This window comes from Zootoca vivipara, chromosome 14 (genome assembly GCF_963506605.1).
Source record: "Zootoca vivipara chromosome 14, rZooViv1.1, whole genome shotgun sequence".
In the NCBI taxonomy this organism is placed as follows: Eukaryota; Metazoa; Chordata; class Lepidosauria; order Squamata; family Lacertidae; genus Zootoca; species Zootoca vivipara.
Genome location: NC_083289.1, coordinates 24,674,086 through 24,698,625, shown reverse-complemented (window position 1 = coordinate 24,698,625; position 24,540 = coordinate 24,674,086). Strand labels below are relative to the sequence as shown.

At 47.8% G+C, this 24,540-nt stretch overlaps 2 protein-coding genes across 4 annotated transcripts; one reads left to right on the top strand and one right to left on the bottom strand.

Moving 5' to 3' along the window:
- The first annotated feature begins 2,808 nt into the window (after positions 1-2,808).
- On the top strand, positions 2,809-11,901 carry PARP16 (poly(ADP-ribose) polymerase family member 16). 3 transcript variants are annotated; one of them, XM_035132010.2, is made up of 8 exons: positions 2,809-2,913; positions 3,400-3,495; positions 3,840-4,046; positions 5,779-5,916; positions 6,897-7,103; positions 7,765-7,936; positions 8,953-9,094; positions 10,115-11,901. In XM_035132010.2, exons 2-8 carry the CDS (start codon positions 3,493-3,495, stop codon positions 10,254-10,256), a joined length of 1,011 nt encoding a protein of 336 aa, XP_034987901.1. In that variant the 5' UTR covers positions 2,809-2,913; positions 3,400-3,492; the 3' UTR covers positions 10,257-11,901. The 3 variants fall into 3 exon arrangements, with proteins under 3 accessions (XP_034987901.1, XP_034987902.1, XP_034987904.1); XM_035132011.2 differs by having other exon boundaries at positions 2,827-3,052; XM_035132013.2 differs by lacking the exon at positions 3,400-3,495 and having other exon boundaries at positions 2,827-3,336.
- Positions 11,902-14,558: 2,657 nt separating this feature from the next.
- Positions 14,559-19,130, bottom strand: LOC118093086 (gonadotropin-releasing hormone II receptor-like). The gene is made up of 3 exons (XM_035131860.1): positions 18,615-19,130; positions 17,085-17,286; positions 14,559-15,004 (listed from the first exon to the last, which is right to left on the bottom strand). The coding sequence occupies exons 1-3, from the start codon at positions 19,128-19,130 to the stop codon at positions 14,595-14,597; spliced, it is 1,128 nt and encodes a 375-aa protein (XP_034987751.1). The 3' UTR covers positions 14,559-14,594.
- Positions 19,131-24,540: the final 5,410 nt, after the last annotated feature.

Here is a 24,540-nt window from a genome sequence, read left to right as displayed (position 1 = left end):
GTGCTGGTAATTGGCGGCCGCCAGGCACGTGACAATGCAAATCGCCCTTCTCGTCACCGCACGTCGCGGCACACCAGCCAGCGTCTCGCGGCACACTAGTGTGCCGCGGAACAGCAATTGAGAAACGCTGCTCTAGGTATTCTATCATGGTTAGGAAGCCCCCAACCCTTGGCTTGCTTTTCTTGGAAGGAAGATCTGATACCCTCATGCAGAGGATCTCATCTGCAAAGCTGCTGGATGCGGAACGGAGCCCACCATGTCTGCTACACTGATAAACCTTATCAGGAAGGTCTAGAAAAATGCATGGGGATTAAAGAAGAGTGGGAAATATTTATTGGATATATGGAAAATAATTGTACACCGCTGAGAACGCTGGCAGCATTAAAAGTAAATATTTGATTGATGTAAAAGGGGGAAATTGATTTGAAGGGTTATAGTAAAATATGCAGGAAACTATTATATGTAATATGAACCATGGAAGGAGAAGAAGGAAAGCCATTGGATATTTTAAAGTTTGTAAAATGTTTAAATTCAAATGTAGAAAAATGAAAACTCGTGTGTGTGTGTGTGTGTGTGTGTGTGTGTGTGTGTGTGTGTAGCTTTGCTTGGATCCTTTTTCTTACCACAGACCTTTTTTTGTGATGGATATCATTGCAAAAACCTTTGTTTTTTCCTTTCCCACCCACGGTGAAAACTGCCCCCCCTTCACTCATGCCCTCTAGAGGGCAAGTTACCTGAACCACATCAACTAGCTAGCTGAAATTACCGGCTTGTCCCAGATGCTGCCTCTTGTTGCCTTATTAACTTGCATTGCTCTATTTGGGGGAGGGAAAATTGGGGGGGCAGATATCAACTAGGAAAAGAACCTTCTTGCTGCTATGGAAAGATGAAGGCAAGAGCTGAATGCTCCACACTCTTCATTCACCTTCCATTTCATTACAGTAGTTGCCTCTAACAAGGCAGGACCCGCTTGTCTTCCAAAGAGACTCTGCTGCCCTCAACAGGCAGAAACAGCACACAAGTTTGTTCTTATTACATCAGGAGCTGCCTCATTGCATCTGCATCATACATGTAAAGCACAATCTGTAGTTTGCTACTCTCAACCTTAACAAACCTCAGTTGCCAGTATAAGAACATAAAAAGAGCCTCCTGGATCGGCCCAATAACCAATCTTTTAAAGCCATCCATTTTGGTGGCCATCATTGCCTCCTGTGGGAGTGAGTTCCAAAGGTGAACCATGCAGGGCATGAAGAAGTACCTTTCCTTTCTGTCCTGAATCTTCCAGCAAATCTTTTGCCACACTGTCCTTCTGGGATTCTATATATCAGAACATGCTATTATGCCTGTGGGCTTTGTAGCTGCAATCTTACACTGCATTTACCTGGTGTGAGTTATTCCTACTGAGCTGCTTCTGAGTAGATGTTATATTGCAAATCCATGGGCAAACACTGACTGCCTACTCTTCTGTCAAATACCATCAAGTATTGTTTGCTTGCGTGGCTGATCCGGTCAAATGTTAACTGCTGCTGCATTTCAGCTGCCAAATTTGGTCAAAATTATTCACCACTGAGTCAGATAGAGCCAGACTCTTAATAACTGGCTGAAGCAGCTCCTGTAATGAGCAAAGGTTACAACATATGGGGGCTTTTTAGTTTAGAAAAAAGGTGAGCAACTGGGGAACATGATAAGAGGAGTATAAAAATTATCAGATCCTCCAAGTGTCCCTATTTTCCAGGGACATCCCTGATTTAGAGAAGCCGTCCCGGTTTTTTATTTGATCCCCAAATGTCCCACTTTTCCTTAGGACGTCCCTATTTTTATCAGAAAAATGTTAGAGGGTATGGTAGGATGTCCCTATTTTCATTGGAGAAATGTTGGTGTGTATGTAGTTATTTGACTCCTGAGCTGTCTGAAGGCAATCCTGTACATAGGGAAGGGGTTTTTTTTATAAAAAAAGAAAGTTTCATGTTTTATTGCGTTTTTATATATGTTGGAAGCTGCCCAGAGTGGCTGGGGCAACCCAGTAAGATGTGTGGGGTATAAACAGTAAAATGATCGTTATGGACTGGGGCGCCCCTATTTTCATCGGAGAAATGTTGGAGGGTATTAATTATGCATGCAGCCCCCCCCCATCAAGTAAAACAATAGAAATACTTAACTGACCAAACATGTCTGTTCTGCCCCCCTCAACCTAAGTCATACCCATGTATGCATGGCATGAAGCAAGAGGATTATGGAGGACGTTCCTCTCTCTCTCTCATAACACTTGAATTTGGGCACAAGATGCAATAATGACCATTAAGTTGTCTGGCTTTAAAAGGCGGTTAGAGAGAAACTGACGAAGGATAATACTGCCAGTGGCCGCTGCTGCCCCTGCTTTTCTACTGATTTTTAAACAGCCTGGGAACATAAATTGATGCTGAAGGCTTACTTCTGAATTGACCTGTGCAGGATTGTACGCGCCAGTTTATGCCGCTGAACACTCTCCACGCGAAAGAATGGTCAAGGCTGAGGCTTCACTTACTGCTACTGAGCATGCTCAGGATTGGATGAGGACAGGGCAAGGGCATAGGCTTGAGCTTCATTGTTTATACTGAGCATGCTTAAAATCAGGTAAGGGCAAAGTGTGGCTTCATTTGCTGCTACTGAGCCTGTCAAAGAACAACAGTCGTCAGGTGCTTTTAGTGAGCATGCTCAAGATGACGTGGTAAAGGCAAGGCATGTTAAGGGTAAGGGTGGTGGCTCAGCTCCTGCTACTGCGCACGCTCAGAATCAACTGCTGGCAGACTTGAGGCTTCAGCTCCTGCTACTGCGCATGGCTGAGGTGAGCTGAGCATGTTCAGTAGGCATTGGGAGGGCCTCTTCTCCTCTTCCACCTCAGTGAGAATCGCCTTTTGCTGAGCAGCCCCCGAGGTAGGCCGGAGGGCGAGGGGAAGAATAAAGCCCACACGCACACACACAAAAAAATGTCAAGGAGAAAGGGGGAGACGTTTGTTTGGCAGCCTCGGATCCTGCCCGTTTAACAGCTGCCTTACAGACAGAAGTTCAACAGGTGAAGATCGGATGCAAACGATAAAAACAGAGCTGTTGGGCTTCAGCCCGTCACAGAGCTGCTAAAACACTTGCTTGCTAGGCAGTTGTATCTTCTGATTTATGTCTCCCCCCCCGCCCCCCAAATACTTGCAGCCTGCCATATTTGGGTCGGTGGGGTGGGGGTGGGTTTTCCAAGCTGGAAGGTGCAATGATGCAGCTGCGCAAAGTCTCACCTGTTGAATGCCTGACTGCCATGTGACGGTTTAAAGCGTAGAAGCGTAGCCTCGGGAGGCACCAGTGAAGGTAACTAATTCTGAATGCTGCAGAATGTATTTTATCCTCTCTTTTTTTGTTCTTTCAACTCAGCGTCTGGGAAGAGTAGGATCGCTGTTCCCCAGGAAACATCTTGTTTGCTTGTGGGGATGTTTGCTGGAGACCTTATGGCCTGGTTCGCATGACATGGTAAGCCAAACGAGGACTTTCCAGGACTGTGCAAACGTGTGGTTCCGAGAGGAACGCTTAGCTGCTTGGCTTCTCCCTGGTATCCACCCCCCCCCCAAATGCTGAGCTTGTCATCTGAACCAAGACCCATGAATCCAGGTTTGGATAATGTGCCAAACGCTGGCTTAGCTTGGTGCAGCACAGGAGTAAAAAAAAAAAGACGAGGGAAGGAGGGAGCAGATTGCCTGGGAATGCCTCTCTATGAGGCAGCACCTTTGCTTTGTCCCAGTAAGCTATAGCCTTGTGTGAACCAGGCTGCTCCCAACTCTTGATTTTTCTAACTTCCGCCTGTATTTTAATGGCAGGAGGGCCCCTTGGCAATGCAGGTGCCGACTGCTGGGGCCATGGGGCTCCGAGAGCGGGTGCGAGAGGCCCTCAAGGCAGACCTCTTGGCTGCAGACCTGAAGTGCAGCTTCTTCGTCTCTGCCCTGCAGAGCTACAAGCGGGATTCTGTTCTTCGGCCCTTCCCAGGATTATATACCACGGACGAGACCAAGGATTTTGAGGCTTTGGTGAGTAGATGGTGGGCTCTACTTCACTGGAAGTTTTAAAACAGAGGTTGAATGGCCATCTGCCAGGGATGATGATGATGATATCTGCAATTCCTGCATTGCCAGGGGTTGGACTGCATGACCCTTTATATACCTACAATTCTATGATTCTATCAGTAATTATTATTCACGCAGCGCATAGTTCAACTAGGGAACTCATGAGAGGGTCTTGTCCCTGACTTTGCCTCTGAAATGCAGATCAAGGTCAGGAACAAGCTGTTCTCCTCCCCAGCTTGCAGGGGTGGGAGCAGGGATTTCAAAAACAAGCTTCTCCCCTACCCGAGCTTGGAATTGACGTAGGGGATGGAAGGTTGCTTTGCCTGGTTTTCTGCTTGTAAGGGGCTTTGAGATTCCTGCATCTAGTTGGACTGGATGACCCAGGGGGTCCCTTCCAACTCTACAATTCTATGATTCTATTGAGCACCTGGTAAATTCCGACCCAAAATAATCCCAACGTCCCTCATGGTTTAGGGCAGTGGTTCTCCAAGGGTGTAGCAAGCCACACTGGTGTGGCAGGAGAGGATGGCAAGTGTTGCGGGACAATCAAATAAACATTTAAACATTTCATTGTAGTATAGTATAGTATAGTATAGTATAGTATAGTATAGTATAGTATAATCACACCTCATGTTGCGTCCACTTCAGGTTACGTCTTTTCAGGTTGTATCCCATGGAAACCCGGAAGTACCGGAACGGGTTACTTCCAGGTTCGCCACTTGCGCATGCATAGAAGCACTAAATCACGCTGTGTGCATGCGCAGACGTGGCGCTTCTGGATGTGAATCCCTCGAGTTGCGGACATGCCTCCGGGATGGATTACGTCTGCAACTCGAGGTTCCACTGTATAGTATAGTATAGTATAGTATAGTATAGTATAGTATAGTATAGTATAGTATAGTATAGTATAGTGGTACCTTGACTTACGAAGACGATCTGTTCCACGGCCGTCTTCGTAAGTCGAGGTTTTTGGTTGTCGAAGCGCCGCTATGGCACATGTGCGAAGCGCGATTTCGTGCTTCTGTGTAGGTGCAGAACGCATGCGCCGGGCGCATGGGGCGAAAGGACTTCCGGGGGTTATCGACTTCGGAAGTCAAAACCTTTGGAAGTTGAAGCGTTCGGATGTTGCGGTATGACTGTATAGTATAATATAGTATTATTATTATTATTATTGGATATACAACCAGAAACAGTACCCCTTTCTTCCCATTCTAAGCAGACAAAGGGTACCCAGGAGTCGTTGGAGGAGTGATGTTTTGTAATGAAAGATAGTTGAGCTCTGTTGTGTTCTGAAAGAATTCTACCTTTGCATTTGCTGGGGTTGTCCACAGTGCCACCATGCTTGTGGAAATAAATGCCACCAGTTATGAGGATTTGTTAGATGAAATGGTTCAAATTTGATGGATTGAGGAGAGAACAGGAAGCCGTGTGTGTATCTGTGTCTCCGTCCATCTATCCTATGGCGTTTGTGTTCCAAGGGGGCGAATAAGAAGGCCTGTAGGGTTTGTCCACAAGGATTTGCTTGCCAGGTACTGTAATGCCCTAAAGACTGGAGTGTTGGAGAAGCTGTCTTTTCTTTAACCACTAGGGGGGTCTCTAACTGTGTGAGATGCTCAAGGAAAGCTAGCAACCCATGTCTCTCTCTCTCTCTCTCTCTCTCTCTCTCTCTCTCTCTGTCTCTCTCTGTGACTCTCAGCTTGCAGATACAAATGCCTTGGTGGGCTTGAAAGAGCTGCTTGAGTTGGCCCAAGACACAGGCACAAGAGGCTGGGAGTTGCTGGGCTGGGTTTTGTCTTCCAAGGCCCTGTGCATACACAGTACAAGCAAAAAGGAGGTGAGAGGCGACGCTGGTGACAACCCAGTTATCAAACGAGTGCAAATGGATACAAGTAATATTGGAGGTGTCAGGGGTGTCAGCAACCTGCATCTGGGCACAAGGCTACGGGGGAGAGTAAGCATGTTAAAGCAGAATCTAGACAAATGGGATAACGTATTTTGTTTTATGGTATTTTTTAAAAAATAATAATTTAAAATTATTTTTTTTGGACAAAAGAGAGGACCTGTGAGGTGGTTAACAGATGGCAAAAATGCAACGCAGGAGCAAGTCAAACCAATATATACACACAAACACAATTTTTTTCTTAAATGTTTCAAACCTTTTCACATTAACCATCAAATCAACTAATTACATTGCTTAGTAAGTCGACACCCCGCCCCCTCACCTCAGCAGTGTCTTTGCTCAAACCTTTTCTACTACAATATATCTATCCATTACAAAAACGTTAACTGAGCAGCAATGAGCCAAAAGCCCAGCAGAGGAGAAACTGAAATCTCAGAGGTTACTGAATGCCTTTTAAAAATGCACAGCCTCCTGCTGGCTTCAGCACGGGCCAGGGAAGAGCTGGGGCAGCTCACTGCTTGCGGTATTACTGGGGTGTCTTGTTAAGCAGAGTCCCAAGACTTGGGGGAAGAGCCTTAACTCAGTGGTGGCGTACCTGCTTTGCAGGTTCAGTTCCTGTCTTCTCCAGGAAAGACCCGTGCTTGAAATCCTGGACAGCTGCTGCTAGTCCGTGCAGACAGTACTGACCTGGATGGGCCAGGGGAAGATAGCTTCCTATGTTTCTTAAAGATACTTTTTTGTTTCCCATGGGGGTGATTTCTGCCTTTAAAGCAGCTTTTGCCAGCCTGGGGTCTGCCAGGTGTTTCAGACCACAACTTGCATTAGCCTGGGGGCTGATGGGAGTTGTAGTCTCTAGAGGGCACTGGATTCTCAGAGCAACCCAGTAACTTCAATGTGTTTTATTGGCGTTGAAGTATAAGAAGATCCAGGAGCTGACAGGAGTGCCCTGCGTCCCCGTCCCTGCACCAGACTTCCTGTTTGAAATCACTTATTCCAGTCAAATGAATGCCAAATTTGAAGAGACCAAGGCAGGGCGAGACCTCATCTATGCATTCCACGGGAGCCGGCTGGAGAACTTCCACTCCATCGTGCACAATGGGTTACAGTGCCATTTAAACCGGGTAAGGTTTGAGTCTGGGTTGTATTTCAGAATTGAATATGTTTCACACCTGGCAGCCAATGCTGGTTTCAGATAGTACATGGGTAGACAAGGACTAAAAATCCCAGGACACAAATTTTCACTGTCCTGTGCCAGCCACGGTGGCTCATTCACAAGAAGTACCGTCGTGGAGCCTCGGTTGTTGAATGTAATCCATTCTGGAAGACCCTTCGACTTCTGAAACGTTCGACAACTGAGGCGCAATTGCCAGTCAGCAAATTCCTTTTTTAAAAATGGGAAAACGCGCCTTGGAAGCCGTTCAACTTCCAAGGTGCGTTTCGAAAACGGAAGCATTCACTTCTGGGTTGTCGGTGTTCGGGTTCCGAATTGTTCGGTTTCCAAAGCGTTCAACAACCAAGGTTCCACTGTAGAGTATTTAGTGTTAGCTCTGGACGTGTATACTTGATTCTGGCCATACTAAGCCTCCTGATGTATATTTTTCTCTTGGTTGCTTAGCTTGGACAGAAAGCTGCTGCCAGTCAATTCAGACTGAACTAGGTCTAATTCAGCTTCCTAAAATGCTTCTAGGAATGAGGCAGATTTGCTGTGTCTGGATATGTTTGAAATGGCTGGCTGCCAGCGTGCAGCCCAGTTCATGTGCAACCCCGTCCTGCTTTTTCTAGACCTCCTTGTTTGGGGAAGGCACCTACCTCACCAGTGACCTGAGCCTCGCTCTCCTCTATAGCCCCCATGGCCTCGGCTGGCAGCAGAGCCTGATGGGACCGATCCTCAGCTGTGTTGCCGTGTGTGAGATCATCGATCACCCAGATGTAAAATGCCAGGTGAAAAAGAAAGGTGAGTCTAGAAAAGACTTGACTCGGCGCAGCTGCTTAGGCCCACAACTCCCATCAGCCCCCAGCCAGCAGAGCCATGCTCTCATCAACCCCATCCTTGGCGCAGCTGTACCGGCAGGTGCAGATGGGAGCTGTAGGCTACAACATCTGGCACCAGATGGATAGCTTGATTGGTTAAGAATGTGGTGCCGATAATGCCAAGACTGCAGGTTCGATCCCCATATGGGACAGACAGCTGCATATTCCTGCATTGCAGGGGGTTGGACTAGATGATCCTCGGGTTCCCTTCCAACTCTGCGATCTGGAGGGCACCCAGTTGGGGAAGGCAGGGCTGAAGCAGCCCCACGCGTGATCAGATCATTGGTCCATCTAGCTTGGCTGGGCAAAATTTTGTCTCTTGAGAGCCTTGCAGGAACACCTGTTTGGAGGGGGGAGGAGCCAGAGTCAAAAGGAAGCAGGTCACTGCCCCCTTTTGCTCTAGCTTTTTCTGACACCCCCTTCTCTCCTTTCCCTGTCCAGTAGGCAAGAGGATCAGATAAGCTCTGAACTGCTGGCTTTTGAAATTGCACTGAGGGCCATGTGACGTTAGAGTGAGGTCCACCCGGATCTAGCCCGTTGCCGTCTCCTGTGAGGCAGTGACTCTCCAAGAGAGAGAGAGAGAATGGTCACTCCAAAATCTGTTGCTGGAGGCCTTTGCATGCAAATGGTCTAGGTTCAATCCCCGACAGCATCTCCAGGTAGGGTTGTGAGAGATTCCCTGCTTCAAACCCCTGGAGAGCTGCTGCCAGTCAGAGTAGACAGTAGTGAGCTTGATGGGCCAGTGGTTTGACTCGGTATCTTCCTGTGTTCCTTTGAGATGCCTGCACTTTACTCAGAAAACAGACACAGCAATTCATGGGGCACATGGCAAGACCCGTGGCTGGTGTCAGGAACTGATCCCTTTGCCCCGAGACCTCCAGTGTGGTTGTATCTTTCACCTCCTTGTCTAAGAGGCCCTCTTATGCTCATTCTGACCAGATTCTAAAGAAATAGACAAGAAAAGAGCCAGAGTGAGGAACAGCGAAGGGGGCGACGTTCCCCAGAAATACTTTGTCGTCACGAACAACCAGCTGATACGGGTGAAGTACTTGCTTGTCTATTCACAGAAGCAGCACCGGAGGTACGTGCTCTTCTGCCACCCTCCCCGCCACAGTTCGCTCTTGTGGTTGCAGAAGTTTTATTTCTTTTTGCCAACTTAGCAAAAATGCATATGCAGAATCCTGAACACACACATTGTACACGTAGTAGTATTTTGACATATATATTTTTGCCAGTGGTCTTCAGCACGGGCAACCACGGGGGGCAATTATTCAAATGACAATCAAGCTGCCTTCAAAATCAGCCATATGACAAAAACATTAAACATGCACACATTGAAAACACACAGTATGTGCCCAGTGGGCCAGTGTGTCTGGCTGTTAACCAGAAGGTTGGCGGTTCAAGCCCACCCAGGGACAGCTGTGAGAAGAATTCCTGCATTGCAGGGAGTTGCACTGGATGATCCTACATTGGCTCCCAGTACGTTTCCGAGCACAATTCAAAGTGTTGGTTCTGACTTTTAAAGCCCTAAATGGCCATGGTTCAGTATACCTGAAGGAGCGTCTCCACCCCCATCGTTCTGCCCGGACACTGAAGTCCAGCACCGAGGGCCTTCTGGCGGTTCCCTCATTGCGAGAAGCCAAGTTGCAGGGAATCAGGCAGAGGGCCTTCTCGGTGGTGGCGCCCGCCCTGTGGAACGCCCTCCCATCAGACGTCAAAGAGAAAAACAACTACCAGACTTTTAGAAGACACCTGAAGGCAGCCCTGTTTAGGGAGGCTTTTAATGTTTAATAGATTACTGTATTTTATTTTTCTGTTGGAAGCTGCCCAGAGGCCCAGGGTGGTTGGGGAAACCCAGCCAGATGGACGGGGTATAAATATATTATTATTATTATTATTATTATTATTATTATTATTATTATTATCCTCAAGGTCGCTTCCAACTCTACAATTCTATGTTTAAAAAGAGCCGTCGCAGCCATATCTAAATCAGCAGCAAAGCTTTGGCCTGGGCATATAATCACATTTGGGGGGGGGGCTTTGAAAAGTTGTGCCCCATTGTGGCTGGATGTAGTCATCACTGTCTCTTTTTCCCCTCTAGGCCTGCTAGCCAGTCGTGGGTCTCTAAGCATCGCTTCGCTATCATGATGAGCCTGTATCTGCTGCTGCTGGTTGCCATCGGGGCTAGCAACTCCCCAGCTTTCCTCTACTATTGGAACAGGATTTTTGACTTAAAACAATGAACTTGTGGGGATGGGACAGGGCTGCCGACCCTCACCATATGCCTTAATATTGAGCGATCTAAAGCCTTCATGAAACCTTCCACTCTGAAGCCGGGGGGGCTCTGGGGGCTGGGGTAGGATGTTTCAGCTGCCTTAACTTTCCCGGCACAGCTATTTCATATCTCTCTGGTTTTGCCTTGCTTCTCTGAACACGAGTCAGGTAGGTGCACCCTCCTTAGTTTAAAGATGGAGCAGGACGATGCAGGTGATTGGAAGGGCAGAAATCCTGCAGAACAGGGACTGGCAAGGCTTAAGGGTGGGGTCCCATGTCTGCAATCACTAGCAAGAGCTTCAATGCCCTGTGCAAGTAAGGGTGATGTTCTTCATCTCGAATCTCCCCCTTGCACTCCTTTCTGATTTGGGCATTGGAAATATATTTCCTGAATTCCCCCCCCCCCCAAAAAAACCCACACCATTTGAATGATGGAAGAACTGGGTCAGAGTCAGACCAGATGCCCTTTTTCCCAGCAGCCCTTCTTACAGTGGCCACCTGTATGCCCCAGTGAAAAGTCCAGAAGCAGGATCCAGGTGCAACAGCACTTTCCTGCCCGACTTGTGATTGCCAGAAATTGATGCTCAGAGGCAATCCCTAGCTAGACGGACACATAGTCTGACTCACCTAAGGCGCCTTCCTGTGTCCTGATTTGGCCCAAGAACATAAGGGCCCCGTCAGAGGAGGTCCATCTGTCTGTTCTTGCAGTGTTCAACCAGATACCCCTGAGAAGCATGCAAGTAGGAATGAGCGCAACTCTGAGTGTGAGAAGGAAGACGAGACCCTGTGTCCCTTTAAACCTGATTTCCACTCCAGCATTTGCCTGCTAAGTACCCAAGTCAGAAACATGTTCCCAATCTGAGAGCAAAGGCATGCAGTCGGCATCCTGTTGCTTCTCAACTGCTGGGCTGCCCCTTCCTTTGTGCTTTTCCCTGTGGACAGCCTGCTGCCGCCCTCCTTTCAGCTGGTTGGGGCTTATCTTGCGGGAACACCTTCCTCACAGGGGGAGAAGCATCTCTCTCCAGAAAGTCCCCTTTTCTCCAAAGCGAGGCGGCAGTGTGTGGAGCAGCGCCCACCCTGAAGCATAGAGGCACAAGTGGCTATCGGAGCAACAATCTGATCACCTGACTCAGGGGGACGGGACCCTGGGGTCCTCCAGATGTTGTGGGGCTCCAGCTCCTATCATCCCTGACCATTGGCCCTGCTGGGGGGCTGCTGAGAGTCCAAGGGCTCCTGTAGGAGCACTGGGTCTCCATCTGGCTGTAGGAAAAACCACACACCGGTTGTGCACTGGAAGAGATTTTGCAAATGGCAAGATCATCTCTGCTGCAGCTCAGGATGGTGGAAAAAATAAGTAAATGGACTTTGCAAAACAGACAGACCTTCTGGGTGAATTTTGCATTTGCCTTCCTGGTTTTATTCTGTGTAGCAGCCGCTTTACAAACCACACACCAAGGGCAGTTGATTCGAGTCCCCTCTTCTCCACAGGCCTTTGATGGGCAAATCACTTGTCAACACCAGCCCTCCATTGATAAAATGGGAATTGTGGCGGCCTACCTCGTAAGCTTGTTTTAAAGGCAATTGCAATAAAGACTCTCATGCACTTTGAACATTAGAACTGCAATGTATGCGTGGTTAAGTCATGACGCTCCTATTTTGGGGGGGAGAGGAGAGGGCTGCCCTGAGACACCAAGCTCCAAGGAACTGTTCATCTAAGCCCCCAGGGAGTGGGCTGGGTCTTCGTATATGCTAGTGGTGGGTGGGGCCAGAGGGAAGAATGGGCAGGCCATCACATTTGCCTCTTAACCCTGGTACAGTTGGGTACATTCCAGCCACGCACCCACTTGCCCATCTTCCTTCATCCAGGCAAGCAAGAGACCTTGTTAACCACAGTTCGCAGGCCCATTCCCGCAAGAAAAACATGGAGAGCACAGAGCAGGGCTGGTGAGGGGTGGGGCCAGGGCAGGGTCTAGCAGGCCTGACAGGAAGTGGGTTAGAGGGTCACATTTGGCCCCTGGGCTTGAAGCTGCCCACCTCTGCTTTAGATCATGGCCAGGGTGTTGTCCAAAGCTTTCAGAGAGGCAAAAAACTTTCAGAGAGGCAAAAACTCACAGCAGGTACAGCCCCAGACTTGCATGTCTTGTGTCTTGCCCTGGGGAACCAATTCTCCAGAGCTGTTCTTTCTCTTATTCCCTCTCCACCTGTCAATTTCGCACTGTATCATATGTCTGGAACTTGGTCCTAATCCCAACATTTCTCGGTGCCCTCCTCCCCCACAAAAGTCCATTTCCTAATGCCTCCCCGTTGCCAATTTTTCCGTGAATATAGAGAGGGGCCCGTGGGTGGGAATTGCACATGGCTGCAGCTAAAAATGGGGAATGTAGCAAGCAACTCGTCGCCATGTGGCTTTGCCTGTCCCAGGACAGCTAGGGTGGGGGGTTTGGATGTGGTTTTGTAATAGTCAAGTCCGTCTCATTCTCCATGCTGGCGCAAGAACAAACTCAAGATCAGTTAATCAGACTAATACTTGTGATACTTCCCCCCCCCCTTTTGGTAATAATGACAAAACATGCTTAAAGATCACAGGGTTCCCCACTGGTGCTAGTTAACAGTACGTAAGCCCACCTTCATTCATTCAAATTTATATCTCGCCTTTCTTCCAAGGAGCTCAAGGCGGCGTGCAAGGCTCTCCCCCTCCTCATTTAATATCCACCACAACCCTGTGAGGTAGGTCAGGTTGAGAGATGATGACTGGCCCAAGGTTTTCCAATGACCTTCCTGTCTGAGTGGGGATTCCAACCCTGGTCTCCCACACCCTAGTGGATCATCTACCCTGCATTTCCCAGTGCAAAACAAGGGGAAGGCTTAGGTAGGGTTGCCAAACGTCCAGAATTTCCTGGACGTAGCTGGGATCTGGCCGTCAGAAACAATGTCCGGGAGGAAATCGCTTAAATGTCCAGGAAAATCTGGACGTATGGCAGCCCATATCGGAAGTGTAGATTTGGGTGCTTTCCATTTAAATAGCTCAAAATGGTCTTTCTTTTTCTTTTGAGATTTTGCCGAACATTTGTGTCCGGATTTTCACTTTTTGAAATATGGCAAACTTAGCCTAGGGAAAGTATTTTAAGGAGGCTTTTAAGGGTCTTACTTTCCCCTCTTCTGGATTGTACGTGTTGTCCACTTCCTTCCTTCCACTGGCTTGCAGGCACTCCTCTCATGGGCGAGGATGATAGCTCAGTGGTAGAGCATCTGTCTTGTATGGAGAAGCTTCCCAATACAACCCCCAGCATCACCTGGTAGGACTAGGGAGAGGCCCCTGGAGAGCCACTGCCAGTCAGTGTGGGCAATACTAAGCTAGATGGACCAATGGTCTGGCACAGTATAAGGCAACTTTCTCCTCTGTTCCTCCACACCGGCTTCCACCTCCTCCCGGATACTTGTACAACCCCAGCATTACTTTTCCTTAAACCTAGTTGGCATATTTTACCACCAATATAGTAGCAGCAGCAGCAGTAATAATAATAATAATAATAATAATAATAATAATAATAATAATAATATACAACAAATTTTATTATATGGTCACAGACCCAGTAACAGTTAATAGTAATAATAAAACTGCTACTAGAACAAAAAATATGCTACCCTAATAAAGCATAATATAATTTCTGAAAACGTATCCCATTGGCCTAATACAGCTTTAAAAAATGACATTGCACAATACGTTGGGTCTCAAGTGGCCGCATTTTGTCCAGGATGATTGTGGGACAGAATTCGACCCTCCCCCCCCAAATGTTTAACAACAGCTTGACATCTTAACTTCCATTTATGCTGAGATCTCAGTACAAATGGGGTTTTAGAATCTGAATGCCCCACTCAGTGTTTGCTGGGGCCGGCTTCATACATGCCTGTCCATCGCTTGGTGCCTGTGGCATAAACTGGTGACTTGTGTGTGCAGGAACTGTTCGACCCATTATCTCACTGGCAGAGCACCTGCTTTGCATCCAGAAGGCTCCTCCAGGTTCCAGTCCCAGTCATCTCCAGGCACAGTTGGCAGCAATCCCTGCCTGAAATATTCGAGAGCTGCTACTGGGAAATGAGGACGATACTGTGCCGGATTCACCAAGTGTGTGTCTTGGGATCAGGCACCCTCCTATATCCCTAGATCACTTTAAACCTAGTGCAGCTTAAGAGAGTTGGTTCAGACATTTAGTCCTGCACAGTTAAGACAGGTGTAGCAATTGAGGTGTTCTGCCTGCGTAAGTGAGCTCTCCCTGAGTTTCATCCCTCCCAGAGGGTTTCCCCCTCTAGAACACGGTGTGCATAGTCCCTCCATTGGAGACACTTGACGGCACGTGGCCCTGGTCATGAGAGTCTTCTTTATGGTTCATCTCTGAAACAGATGCAAGTTTTTTCTCCTGGTGGGCCACCGTCCCTTTCAGGCTCCTGAAACACAGCTTCATGTCCTCTCGGAAGGACGGGGTGTAAAGCCCGTAGACGACGGGATCCGTACAAGTGTGCAGCAGGCCGAAGAGGAAGAGGAAGTGGTTGATGTACTCCGGCATTCTGCGGATCATGTCAGGCTGGAACCAGTACCACAAGCCCAGGAGGTAATAAGGGGTCCAGCAAACGATGAAAGAAGCCACAATCACAACCGTCATTCGGAGGGTCTTCATTCTGGCCTTGGAGATGTGATCGTCCTTCCCTCTGGCGAGACCTGTGGGAGAGGCTCAAAGGAGTCAGTTGTGGGACAAAAGGTTGCCCTCTTCTGAATGAACTACAGGCTGCACTCTGGGCTGGAGTGATCCAAGAGCAGGTGGGGTGGATAAAAACAAGACAGCCCCTCCGGATGGGTGATGGCATTGTTGTTGCTTTGCAGTCGTATTCTGTATAGCAGAGGTTCCCAACCTTTTAGAGTCCATGGCTCCCTTAACCCAACTACATTCTTTCTGTGGCTCCCCTGTAGGGAAACACACTCTGAGCCTCAGAAGCCCAGTTATGTCATCCCTTGCTAGGCTTGCCATACATCAGGAAAATTCCTGACATGTCCTGGTTTTCAGGTGTCGGGGGGAATTTTGCTGAATTGGCAAAATGTCAGGGGAAACCCGGATGTATTGCAATGCGATGTAAAATAACAACTTCGCAGGGGTCAGGAATTTTACTTTTGAAATACGGCAACCCTACTCCTTGCCTGCAGAGCCAGCGGTCCCTCACTCCTTTTCGAACACCCTCCCTTGTGGAGCGTTCCCTCAGCTTCCTCTCCCTCCTCTCTCCTTGGGAGTCCTCTGCCCCTGGTCTCTGAGCCGCCACCCCAAAGAGAGGTGCCTTATTATGCCACCCCACAGGGGCCTAGGAAGAGGATGCCCCTAGCTTTAGCAACCTGGCAGGGGCTAACCAAAGGTGAACCCCTGGTCCAGCCGCACAGGCACCATTCACCTGGGGAGCTTGTAGCCAGGGCTGTTGTAACAAACAGCTACGCAAGCCTTTGGGAGGCAGAGATGTAAAAGGGCATCAGAGGAGGGAGGGAGGGAGGAGGCCAGTGTTGCCTGCGGCACCCCTGACCATCATTCAAGGCACCCCAGGGTGCCACAGCACACTGGTTGAAAACCACTACTGTATAGGGTTGCCAGGCTGGGAGCATCCCAGACCCTGAAATTGCAGGGGCCAAACCTGAGCTTCAGGGGCAGCCCCTGGTGATGTCATGGAGGCAGCCCCTGATGATTCTTCCTCTGTGCTCCCTTCCGCCACTGATCCCTGGAAATGGAGGTTAATTGGGAGAGAAGAAGAGGGAGAGGAGGAGGGCAGATCCCTCCAGGTAGCTGTGCAATACTTTGCAGGCTGCTCCTGCTGGACTGAAGCCTACAAGATGCACACATAGTCTTAAGAATAAAACTAAGGGCACTCTCAATATCACCTGGATATTCGAACCCTCCCCTGGAGGGGGCCAGGCAAACCTGGAGCATTCAGGTAAGCCTCAGAGGTCTGGCAACCCTATTTCTGTAATGTCTCATCAAGGCAATACTAGTGCATTAATGGTGGCTTTATACAATCCCCACACCAATCTGCTTTATTAGTCGTTGTGTGATGCTTCCCCAACATTACCATATTATTGCCATCCTGTGCTATAGCTCACCAAAAGTGGGACAAAAAGATTAATTAAACCAGAACATTTGTGGCATTGAAAGTTTTAGGTTTTCTGCAGGAAGTTATGAGACATGCACTGATTGGAAACAAAGCTGAAACTTTTTTGGGTGCAGACAGTATCAAAAGTATGATTGTATATAACTGCCCCAACACCAACATGAGCACAAATCATCATGAATGTGCAATAAAAAAGACTATTTAGAGGGGCCCATAGAGCTTTTCCCATTGGAGAAATGGGTCTTCAAGTGTCTACCTTGTTAGGGTTTACTGTTGTTATAAATGTGTTTGCTGTCTTTGTGTTTTTAACTGCTTTTAAATATGTGCAAATTGCCTTGAGACAATTGTTCAGAAGGTGATTAATAAATCACAGATGGTAATAGTAATAGTAATAGTAATAATAGGGGGGCAGGGGAAAGAGAAGTAATAATAATAATAATAATAATAATAATAATAATAATAATAATAATAATAATACAGCCACAATCCTGAGCCATTTTGTAGCAATAAGGTCAGTGCCAAAACCTGAGAACCAGGCAGAAAAATCGAAGGCTGTTTTTCAGGGAAGAGAAACCTTTCTTTTCCCCTGGAAAAAACACAAGCCGAAGGGCTTCTCATTGTTCCCACCCAGTGCAGTTGAGGGGAGGCCAACTCACCTTTGTTAATTTTCAGCTGCTTGCTGATCTCAAATAAGATGCGGACATAGCAGACGACCATCACGGTCAGCGGGGTGACATAGAGGGTGGTGAAAGTGAACATGTTGTAGGTGGTCTCCTGCCAGTGCTCTCTGAAACTCCCATGTGTCACGCACTGGGTGAAATTGACCCCCGGGATGGTGTACAGGTGGAAAAGGAAAAGCTGAAATGGAAAAATAAAACAGTCTAATAATAATATACACACTTAAATTAATTTGCACACATATATTATCCATGCATTATTATTTATGTACATAGTGTTGGTGCTGACCTTTAAAGCCCTAAATGGCCTCGGTCCAGTATACCTGAAGGAGCGTCTCCACCCCCATCATTCTGCCTGGACACTGAGGTCCAGTACTGAGGGCCTTCTGGTGGTTCCCTCGTTGCGAGAAGCCACATTGCAGGGAACCAGGCGTGGGCCTTTTCGGTAGTGGCGCCCTCCCTGTGGAACGCCCTCCCATCAGATGTCAAAGAGAAAAACAGCTACCAGATTTTTAGAAGACATCTGAAGGCAGCCTGTTTAGGGAGGCTTTTAATGTTTAATAGTATTTTATTTTTCTGTTGGAAGCGGCCCAGAGTGGCTGGGGAATCCCAGCCAGATGGGCGGGGTATAAATAAATTATTATTATTATTATTATTATTATTATTATTATTAATGTACATATATGCAGCACTCTGAGATTTGAAATACTGTGCGGTACATAAAGGCTTTTAAATAATGCAAAATGACACACACACAAATACAGTCAGGCAGCTAAAATAACCCACCGTAAAAGAAGGCATCGATTTCCCCCCTTCTTCCTCCCCGCCCCCAAATAAATGCAGGATGGGAAAAGTTCAGAAGGATAAAATTAACAATACTGTAATGACATTCTCTGTTTCGGCCTTCATGCTGAAAAACTGCATGATTCAGAAATTATGTATATGAGGAGGTTTTTCCCCACGAGGCTGCTTTTATTGAGTGTTCACACATTATGTTCTACAGGTGCACAACCTCTCTACACAAATCCTTGAGCTGTGCACTCAGTGTGCAATCTGTGCACCTGTGTACACACTAACCGAGATGAAAAATTGAGAAATCAATAAGTGTACACTCTGTCGCACAAACGCTTGTACACGTGTACAGTGAGCTTGTACTTGTGTTCTGCACAGTGCATGGACAAGCCTGAGATCTTTTGGGTGTCGCAATTCTATTTCTGCTCTGAACGTTGTCCTTCAATATCCTGGCCTATGAAAATAGTGGCATTGCCCTGACAAAATACTCCGTAAGGTCCCTGCAAGAATGACACGGGAAGCGAATTAAATAGGCAACTGTGGCCATGCCAAGAGAATGTATACAATCTCTTACTTGGGTTCTGGCATTGTGGGGAGGGAGGGAGGTGCTTGTTATTGTTTGGTTTTGTATTTCTCACTATATTCCATTACTGTTTTGCGGCTATGTACGATACGTGTGCCTCCCTGAACAAACCTTCTGTCCTAACAGATTCCTACCTGGGGAGCGGCCAGCAGAACGCTGAGGATCCACGCGACAGAGAGCATGATCCGGTTGCGGCGGCTGGAGTTAGCAAACGAAAAGGGGTGCAGGATGGCAGAGTGCCGGTCCAAGCTGATCACCACCAGCACCAGGCCGGCCGAGTACATGGCGAAGAGCTTGAGGAAGTTCAGGAGCCTGCACAGGGCGTCGCCAGCGTACCACTGGACCGTGATGTTCCACACGGCGTCCAGGGGCATGACGGTCATCGTGACCAGCAAGTCGGCCACGGTCAGGCTCAGGATGAGCAGCTGGACGTGGGACTTCCGCCTCTTCCTGGTGACGCTGTACAAGACGGCAAGGTTGCTGCATGCTGCAATGAGAAAGAAGCAGCCCGTGATGACAACGCGAGCTTTGGCAGCGAGTGTGAAGGTTGGCTCCACCCAGCCCTTTGGGCAAACCACAGATGCAGAGATGTTCTCATCCACAACGTGGCATCTTTGTGGGCGATTCATCAGGTGTTCTCTGTCTGTCATTACCTGGAGAAAATCATCATCTATTATTATTATTATTATTATTATTATTATTATTATTATTATTATTTATTGGATCAATCAATCAATCATCTATCTATATATCTGGTATATACCCTGTTTCCCCTATTTTAGGATGTAGGCATAAAATAAGCCATAGCATTCAAAGAATATAAGCCATACCCCGAAAATAAGACATAGTGATAGGCGCAGCAGCAATGCCGGCCGCGGCAGGAGGAGAAGGGGGAAAAAAATAAGACATCCGCTGAAAATAAGCCATAGTGTTTTTGTTTTGTTTTTTAAAGCAAAAATAAATATAAGACAGTGTCTTATTTTTGGAGAAACACGGTATATGTTATACACAAATTTCTTCTTCTTTGGCGATCACTCATAGCCAAGTAAGATTGTCTTCCATAAACACGGTTTTAACAATGAGTCCATAAGTGAATGTGGAGGCCAATTCTGCACCCACACGTCCTTCCACAGTGGGGACATTGGTTTCCGGGCAGGAGTTGATCACGGTGTGGATTTGCCAAGTGTTGATCTTAGCACGTTTCTCCCTTGCGTCCTGAGTTCGAGTGTCTTCAAAGCCCATGACACCTTTGGTAAAGGCTGTTCTCCAACTGGAGCGCTCGCAGGCCAGTGTCATCACTAGGGGCTTCCAGATTTCACGATCCTGCCCCCGTTACCATTTGCTGATCCCCATGGGACTTTGGGGGTTTGGGTTGGGTTTTTGGAAGACGCCATGGCATCCCACCACCCCCATAACGGGTATTGGGTTGTATAGTAACATGAATGAATCTCATCAGTCCATAATATGGGTTATCCAAGTGTCCAGGATATAATGTTCCAGGGACAGTACAAAAATCCCAGAATAATAGTTCTGTAGAGTTGGAAAGGACCCTCAGGGTCATGCAATTCAAGCCCCTGCAATGCGAGAATCTCAGCTAAATAATCCCCGACAGGTGGCCACCCAAGCTCTGCATAAAACTGCCAAGAGTCCACCCACTTTCCAGGTAGTCCATTCCACTGTTGAACAGCTTTTGTAGTTGGAGTCATGCTCTGCCACCGGGGGCGGAGAGCAGGCGCGCTGCCCCCATGGACATGGCACGCGTTCTGGGGGTGGGGCGGGGTGCACATTTTGGGGGCGGGGCGGGCGTTTGGGGGGGCGGGGCGGGCAGCGCAGCTGTGATGGCACCCCTCGGATCGCGCCGCCCAGGGCGGCGCGTCCCCACCACCTCCATCTTCCTACGCTACTGGTTGGAGTCAGTCAGGACCCCACCTCCCCAGGCCAGGTGGGGGAAGGCCTGCAAGGCTGGGAGCATGTTTTCCAGGACTCAAAGCCACCATGGTGTGAGAAGGGGATGCTGGTCACTGACTTGGTCCAGCAGCTTCTTATTCTAGCAGAGAGAAACACAGTAGTGTGTGTGTGTGTGTGTGTGTGTGTGTGTGTGAGAGAGAGAGAGAGAGAGAGAGAGAGAGAAGAGAGACTTTGCTGGATTATTATGGGATGGGGCTGATAGACAATTCCCAACCAATGACATGAATCTGGAAGTTAGGGAGGGCAAATGGACGACCCACCTACATATATATATCTAAAATCAGCAAGGTAATGAAGATGAGGGCATCTATTGAATGTGTGCCATCTTGCCAATTCCATCTTCCCTTCTGCTCAACATGATGGCATCCATAATTATTCACAAGCTCCATCGTTGTTCACAGATGGGAATAACAGGTTATGTGTGGGTGTTGGCTGACGTACACACACACACACAAGCGCACACATGCACCCTTTGTGAATCTGGGGAAAAATAGGTTCTTAATTAAGATGTCTCTTAATTAAGATGTCCTGATTTGGCAAGGGAGATCTACTTGTCTAGCTAGCAGTACAGTCATACCTCGGTTTAAGTACGCCTCGGTTTGAGTATTTTCAGTTTAAGTACTCCGCGGACCTGTCTGGAACGGATTAATCCACTTTCCATTACTTTCAGTGGGAAAGTTCGCTTCAGGTTAAGTACGCTTCAGTTTAAGTATTCCACGGACTGTCTGGAATGGATTGATCCACTTTTCATTACTTTCAATGGGAAAGTTCACATGAGGTTAAGTATGCTTCAGGTTAAGTACAGACTTCCGGAACCAATTGTGTTTGTAAACCGAGGTATCTCTGTATAGTCTTCAGTGAATTTGCTGGATGCATCTGAGGCATTTCAGATGCTCAGTCCATCATGGGGCTAGGAGCCAGGCACAACGAAGTGCAAGGAGACGGGACCTGGGGCCTGTGTCTTTAATAGCAGTCAGGTATGGAGTACTGCCATAAATTCAACAGTGGGGTGGGGGACTTCTTTGGCTCCACAGGCTAAAACCTTATGAGGATCTGCCTTGCGGGGCTAAATTTGACAGGTGGGTAGCTGTCAATCACACAACAGCATACCGGGCCACACCACCTCCCTTGCCACCCACTCCACCCACCCTGCTTCACACCCTCCTTAACTGTCCCCTGAATTCTGGTAATTTATTTATTTATTATCACATTTAAATCCCATCCCACTTTTCTTCCAAGGAGCTCAAGGACACTTCTTCTCTTCTCCTTCATTTTATCCTCACAACAACCCTGCGAGGTAGGTTAGGCTGAGGGACTATGGCTGGCTCAAGGTCACCCAGTGATATGTCTCCTGCTGGTCTGAACAGAGGAAAGAGATGTGTGTGTGTGTGTGTGTGTGTGTGTGTGTGTGTGTGTGTGTGTGTGTGACTCTGGCATGAGACCCACCCACTTGGGCTGAAATAAGTCCCCCACCCCTGCTTTAATTTAAAATGTCCTATGGCCCCATTCGGGCCCCGATTCCTGCCTCCCCTTCCTTTCCCTGGTTCTGACCTCACGGTAGACACATGACAGCCTCTAATGTGATTCTGCTCAGGTTTACTCATGTGCAAGTCCCATGATGCTCGATGGGACTGATTCCCCAGCTGAGCAGGCAAAGGCCTGCAGCCTTAGGAACCAAGCAGGCAATCCTTGAAGCAGAGCCAGTTTCGAGAACTCGGCGCTTACTGCGTCTCAATCAATAAAATGACGTACTGAGCTCAGCTCTAAAATTCCAGTAAGTGAACATAAAAATGCATGCACACGAAAGCTCATACCAATGACAAACTTAGTTGGTCTCTAAGGTGCTACTGGAAGGAATTTTTTTGTTTGTTTGTTTCGACTACGTCAGACCAACACGGCTACCTACCTGTAACTATAAAAAATCCCAGTAAATGCCAATTTAAATCTGAGTGCATACTCATGGCTCCATCAATCAGAACTTCCAATGACAGTCCATCACTATTTGAGGGAGTTTGCTCCACTGTCCAACAGCTCTTATTGCCAGGAAGTTCTTCCTAATGGTCAACTAAGGCTGCATAGATACCAAGCATTTAAAGTGCGCGCGTGCACACACACACACACACACAGCGCTACAGCTACAGCTACCACTGTCCTTAACAAACTACAGTTCCCCTGGATTCTTGGAGGAGGGGAATATGCTTTAAATGTATGGCTCCTCATCAACAACACTCCCCCCCTTTCGAATTAGAAAAAATAAGAATCTACAGCATCACATGTCACACTAAATCACCTATATAATAAATGGATGATATCAATAATCAGAGTGGACAGTTTGATATCACCCAAGTCTAATAAAAATATGAGCTGTCATACTTATTTAGAGAATGGGGGCTGCAATAGCTATACTAGGGAAGAAAGGGGTAAGAAATGAGAAAAGGAGTCAATAATAAAGTAAAACAAAACAACTGTTTTCTGTTGATATTTTTAAATACATTGAGAGTAGGAAAACATTGAGAGCTAAGCAAAACCAAGGATGCTTAGCTATCTACTTCACATATATAAATACGGTAGGAGGCTAACATGCTCTTGCTCTCATGTGAGTGAAATTGGAAATAAGCGACTTTTAAAGAAATCAACTTATTTTTAAAAAAGAAAAGCAGGAAAAGGACCGAGCTGATCTGTAGCCCGACCCTCTCTCTGCATAAGAAGACAATTCTGTCTGAGTTCTACAGGGTTTTACTCCCAAGTTAACAGCCCCAGCATACGCAGACTCTTTCTCCCGTAATTGGCCAGCCTCTAAAACAAAGTCAGCAAGGCATTTCAAAGGCAATCAGGAACCCAATCCCGGTCCGAGTCCCACTATTGTACCTGCACATGTCCTTGAATGGAGAGACAAGAAAAGGCTGCCCAGTTTCGTTTCCTTCCCTGGCTGGTGCCAAGTCCTACCAACCGGCTCTCCGCAGTGCCCTCAGCACCGCATTTCTGCTCCTGGGTGGCGTCTGAGACAGGAAAGGTGAGCTGGGAAGCTGGCAGCTCTGCCCTAGGACTTTCTCTGCAGGCAAGGGAGATGCCATCCCAAGAGTCTTTGCCAGCCAGCCTGCCTGCCTCGGCTCCTGCCACTGGCTTTGGAGTCAGCCTCCTCCAGGCCCCCCCCTTAAGCCTCCCCTCAGCTTTGCGGGAAGCGCAAAGAGGCTTTGTCATAGCACAGAGGCTGCGAAACTGTGCAGAGGACGTTATGCCACAACAGAGAGGGTTTGCAGAGAGCGCTCCAGCTCCGTAGGCAGGCAGGCAGGCAGAGATGCTCTCTGCAGTAACAGGCGACACTTCAGGTATGCATGCTTAGTGCTGCCATTCAGGTTGGCAGATGTGGGAAGAAATAAAAGCTAGGGACATGCACAGGGACTACTGCCCTCCTCCACTCGCTGCCCCCACACCCCTCGCTGCGCCTTGAGTTGAGGACGGGGAAGATACAGGCTTCACTTTGAGTTTTAATGCAAAGCTGGCGAATTCACACTTCCTAATTCACACAGCTAGCTATCCTTTGAAATCTGCACCGACCCGAATGTTGCGATGCAGGTATCCGACTGATGGATATTTAGAAAAATGTGGATCTTGGGGGGAAGTGTGCAGGAAAAAGGTGTCTGTCTGTCAAGATTAATGCATGAAAATGCCTTAGCCTAGGGGGAATTGCTTGCGGAAGTGTGACTGGAAATATGTATACCTTTGGAGGAATTTGCACTGAAATGCTGGTGAATTTTCACGAGGACATTAAAGAAAAAATTGCAAACATCTCTGAATTTTTTGACTTGTTAGAAGACACTCCCCCCCCACTTCCCCTCACAGAGCTACAATTTCCAGAGTGGTTTAACAACCCGTCCCTCTTCTGGGAATTCAGCACCCTGAGCAAACTACAATTCCCAGGTTTCTTTGCGGGAAGCCATGACTGTTTAAAGTGGTATGATACTGCTTTCTATGTCTAGTGCAGATGGAGCCAAAGTTTGGGGGAAATAAGCTTTTAATTTTTAATGGAAAGGTTTCCACCCAGCCTGCCTTCAGGTCACCTGCCTGCCCTGTGCCATTTCACCTCTGGGC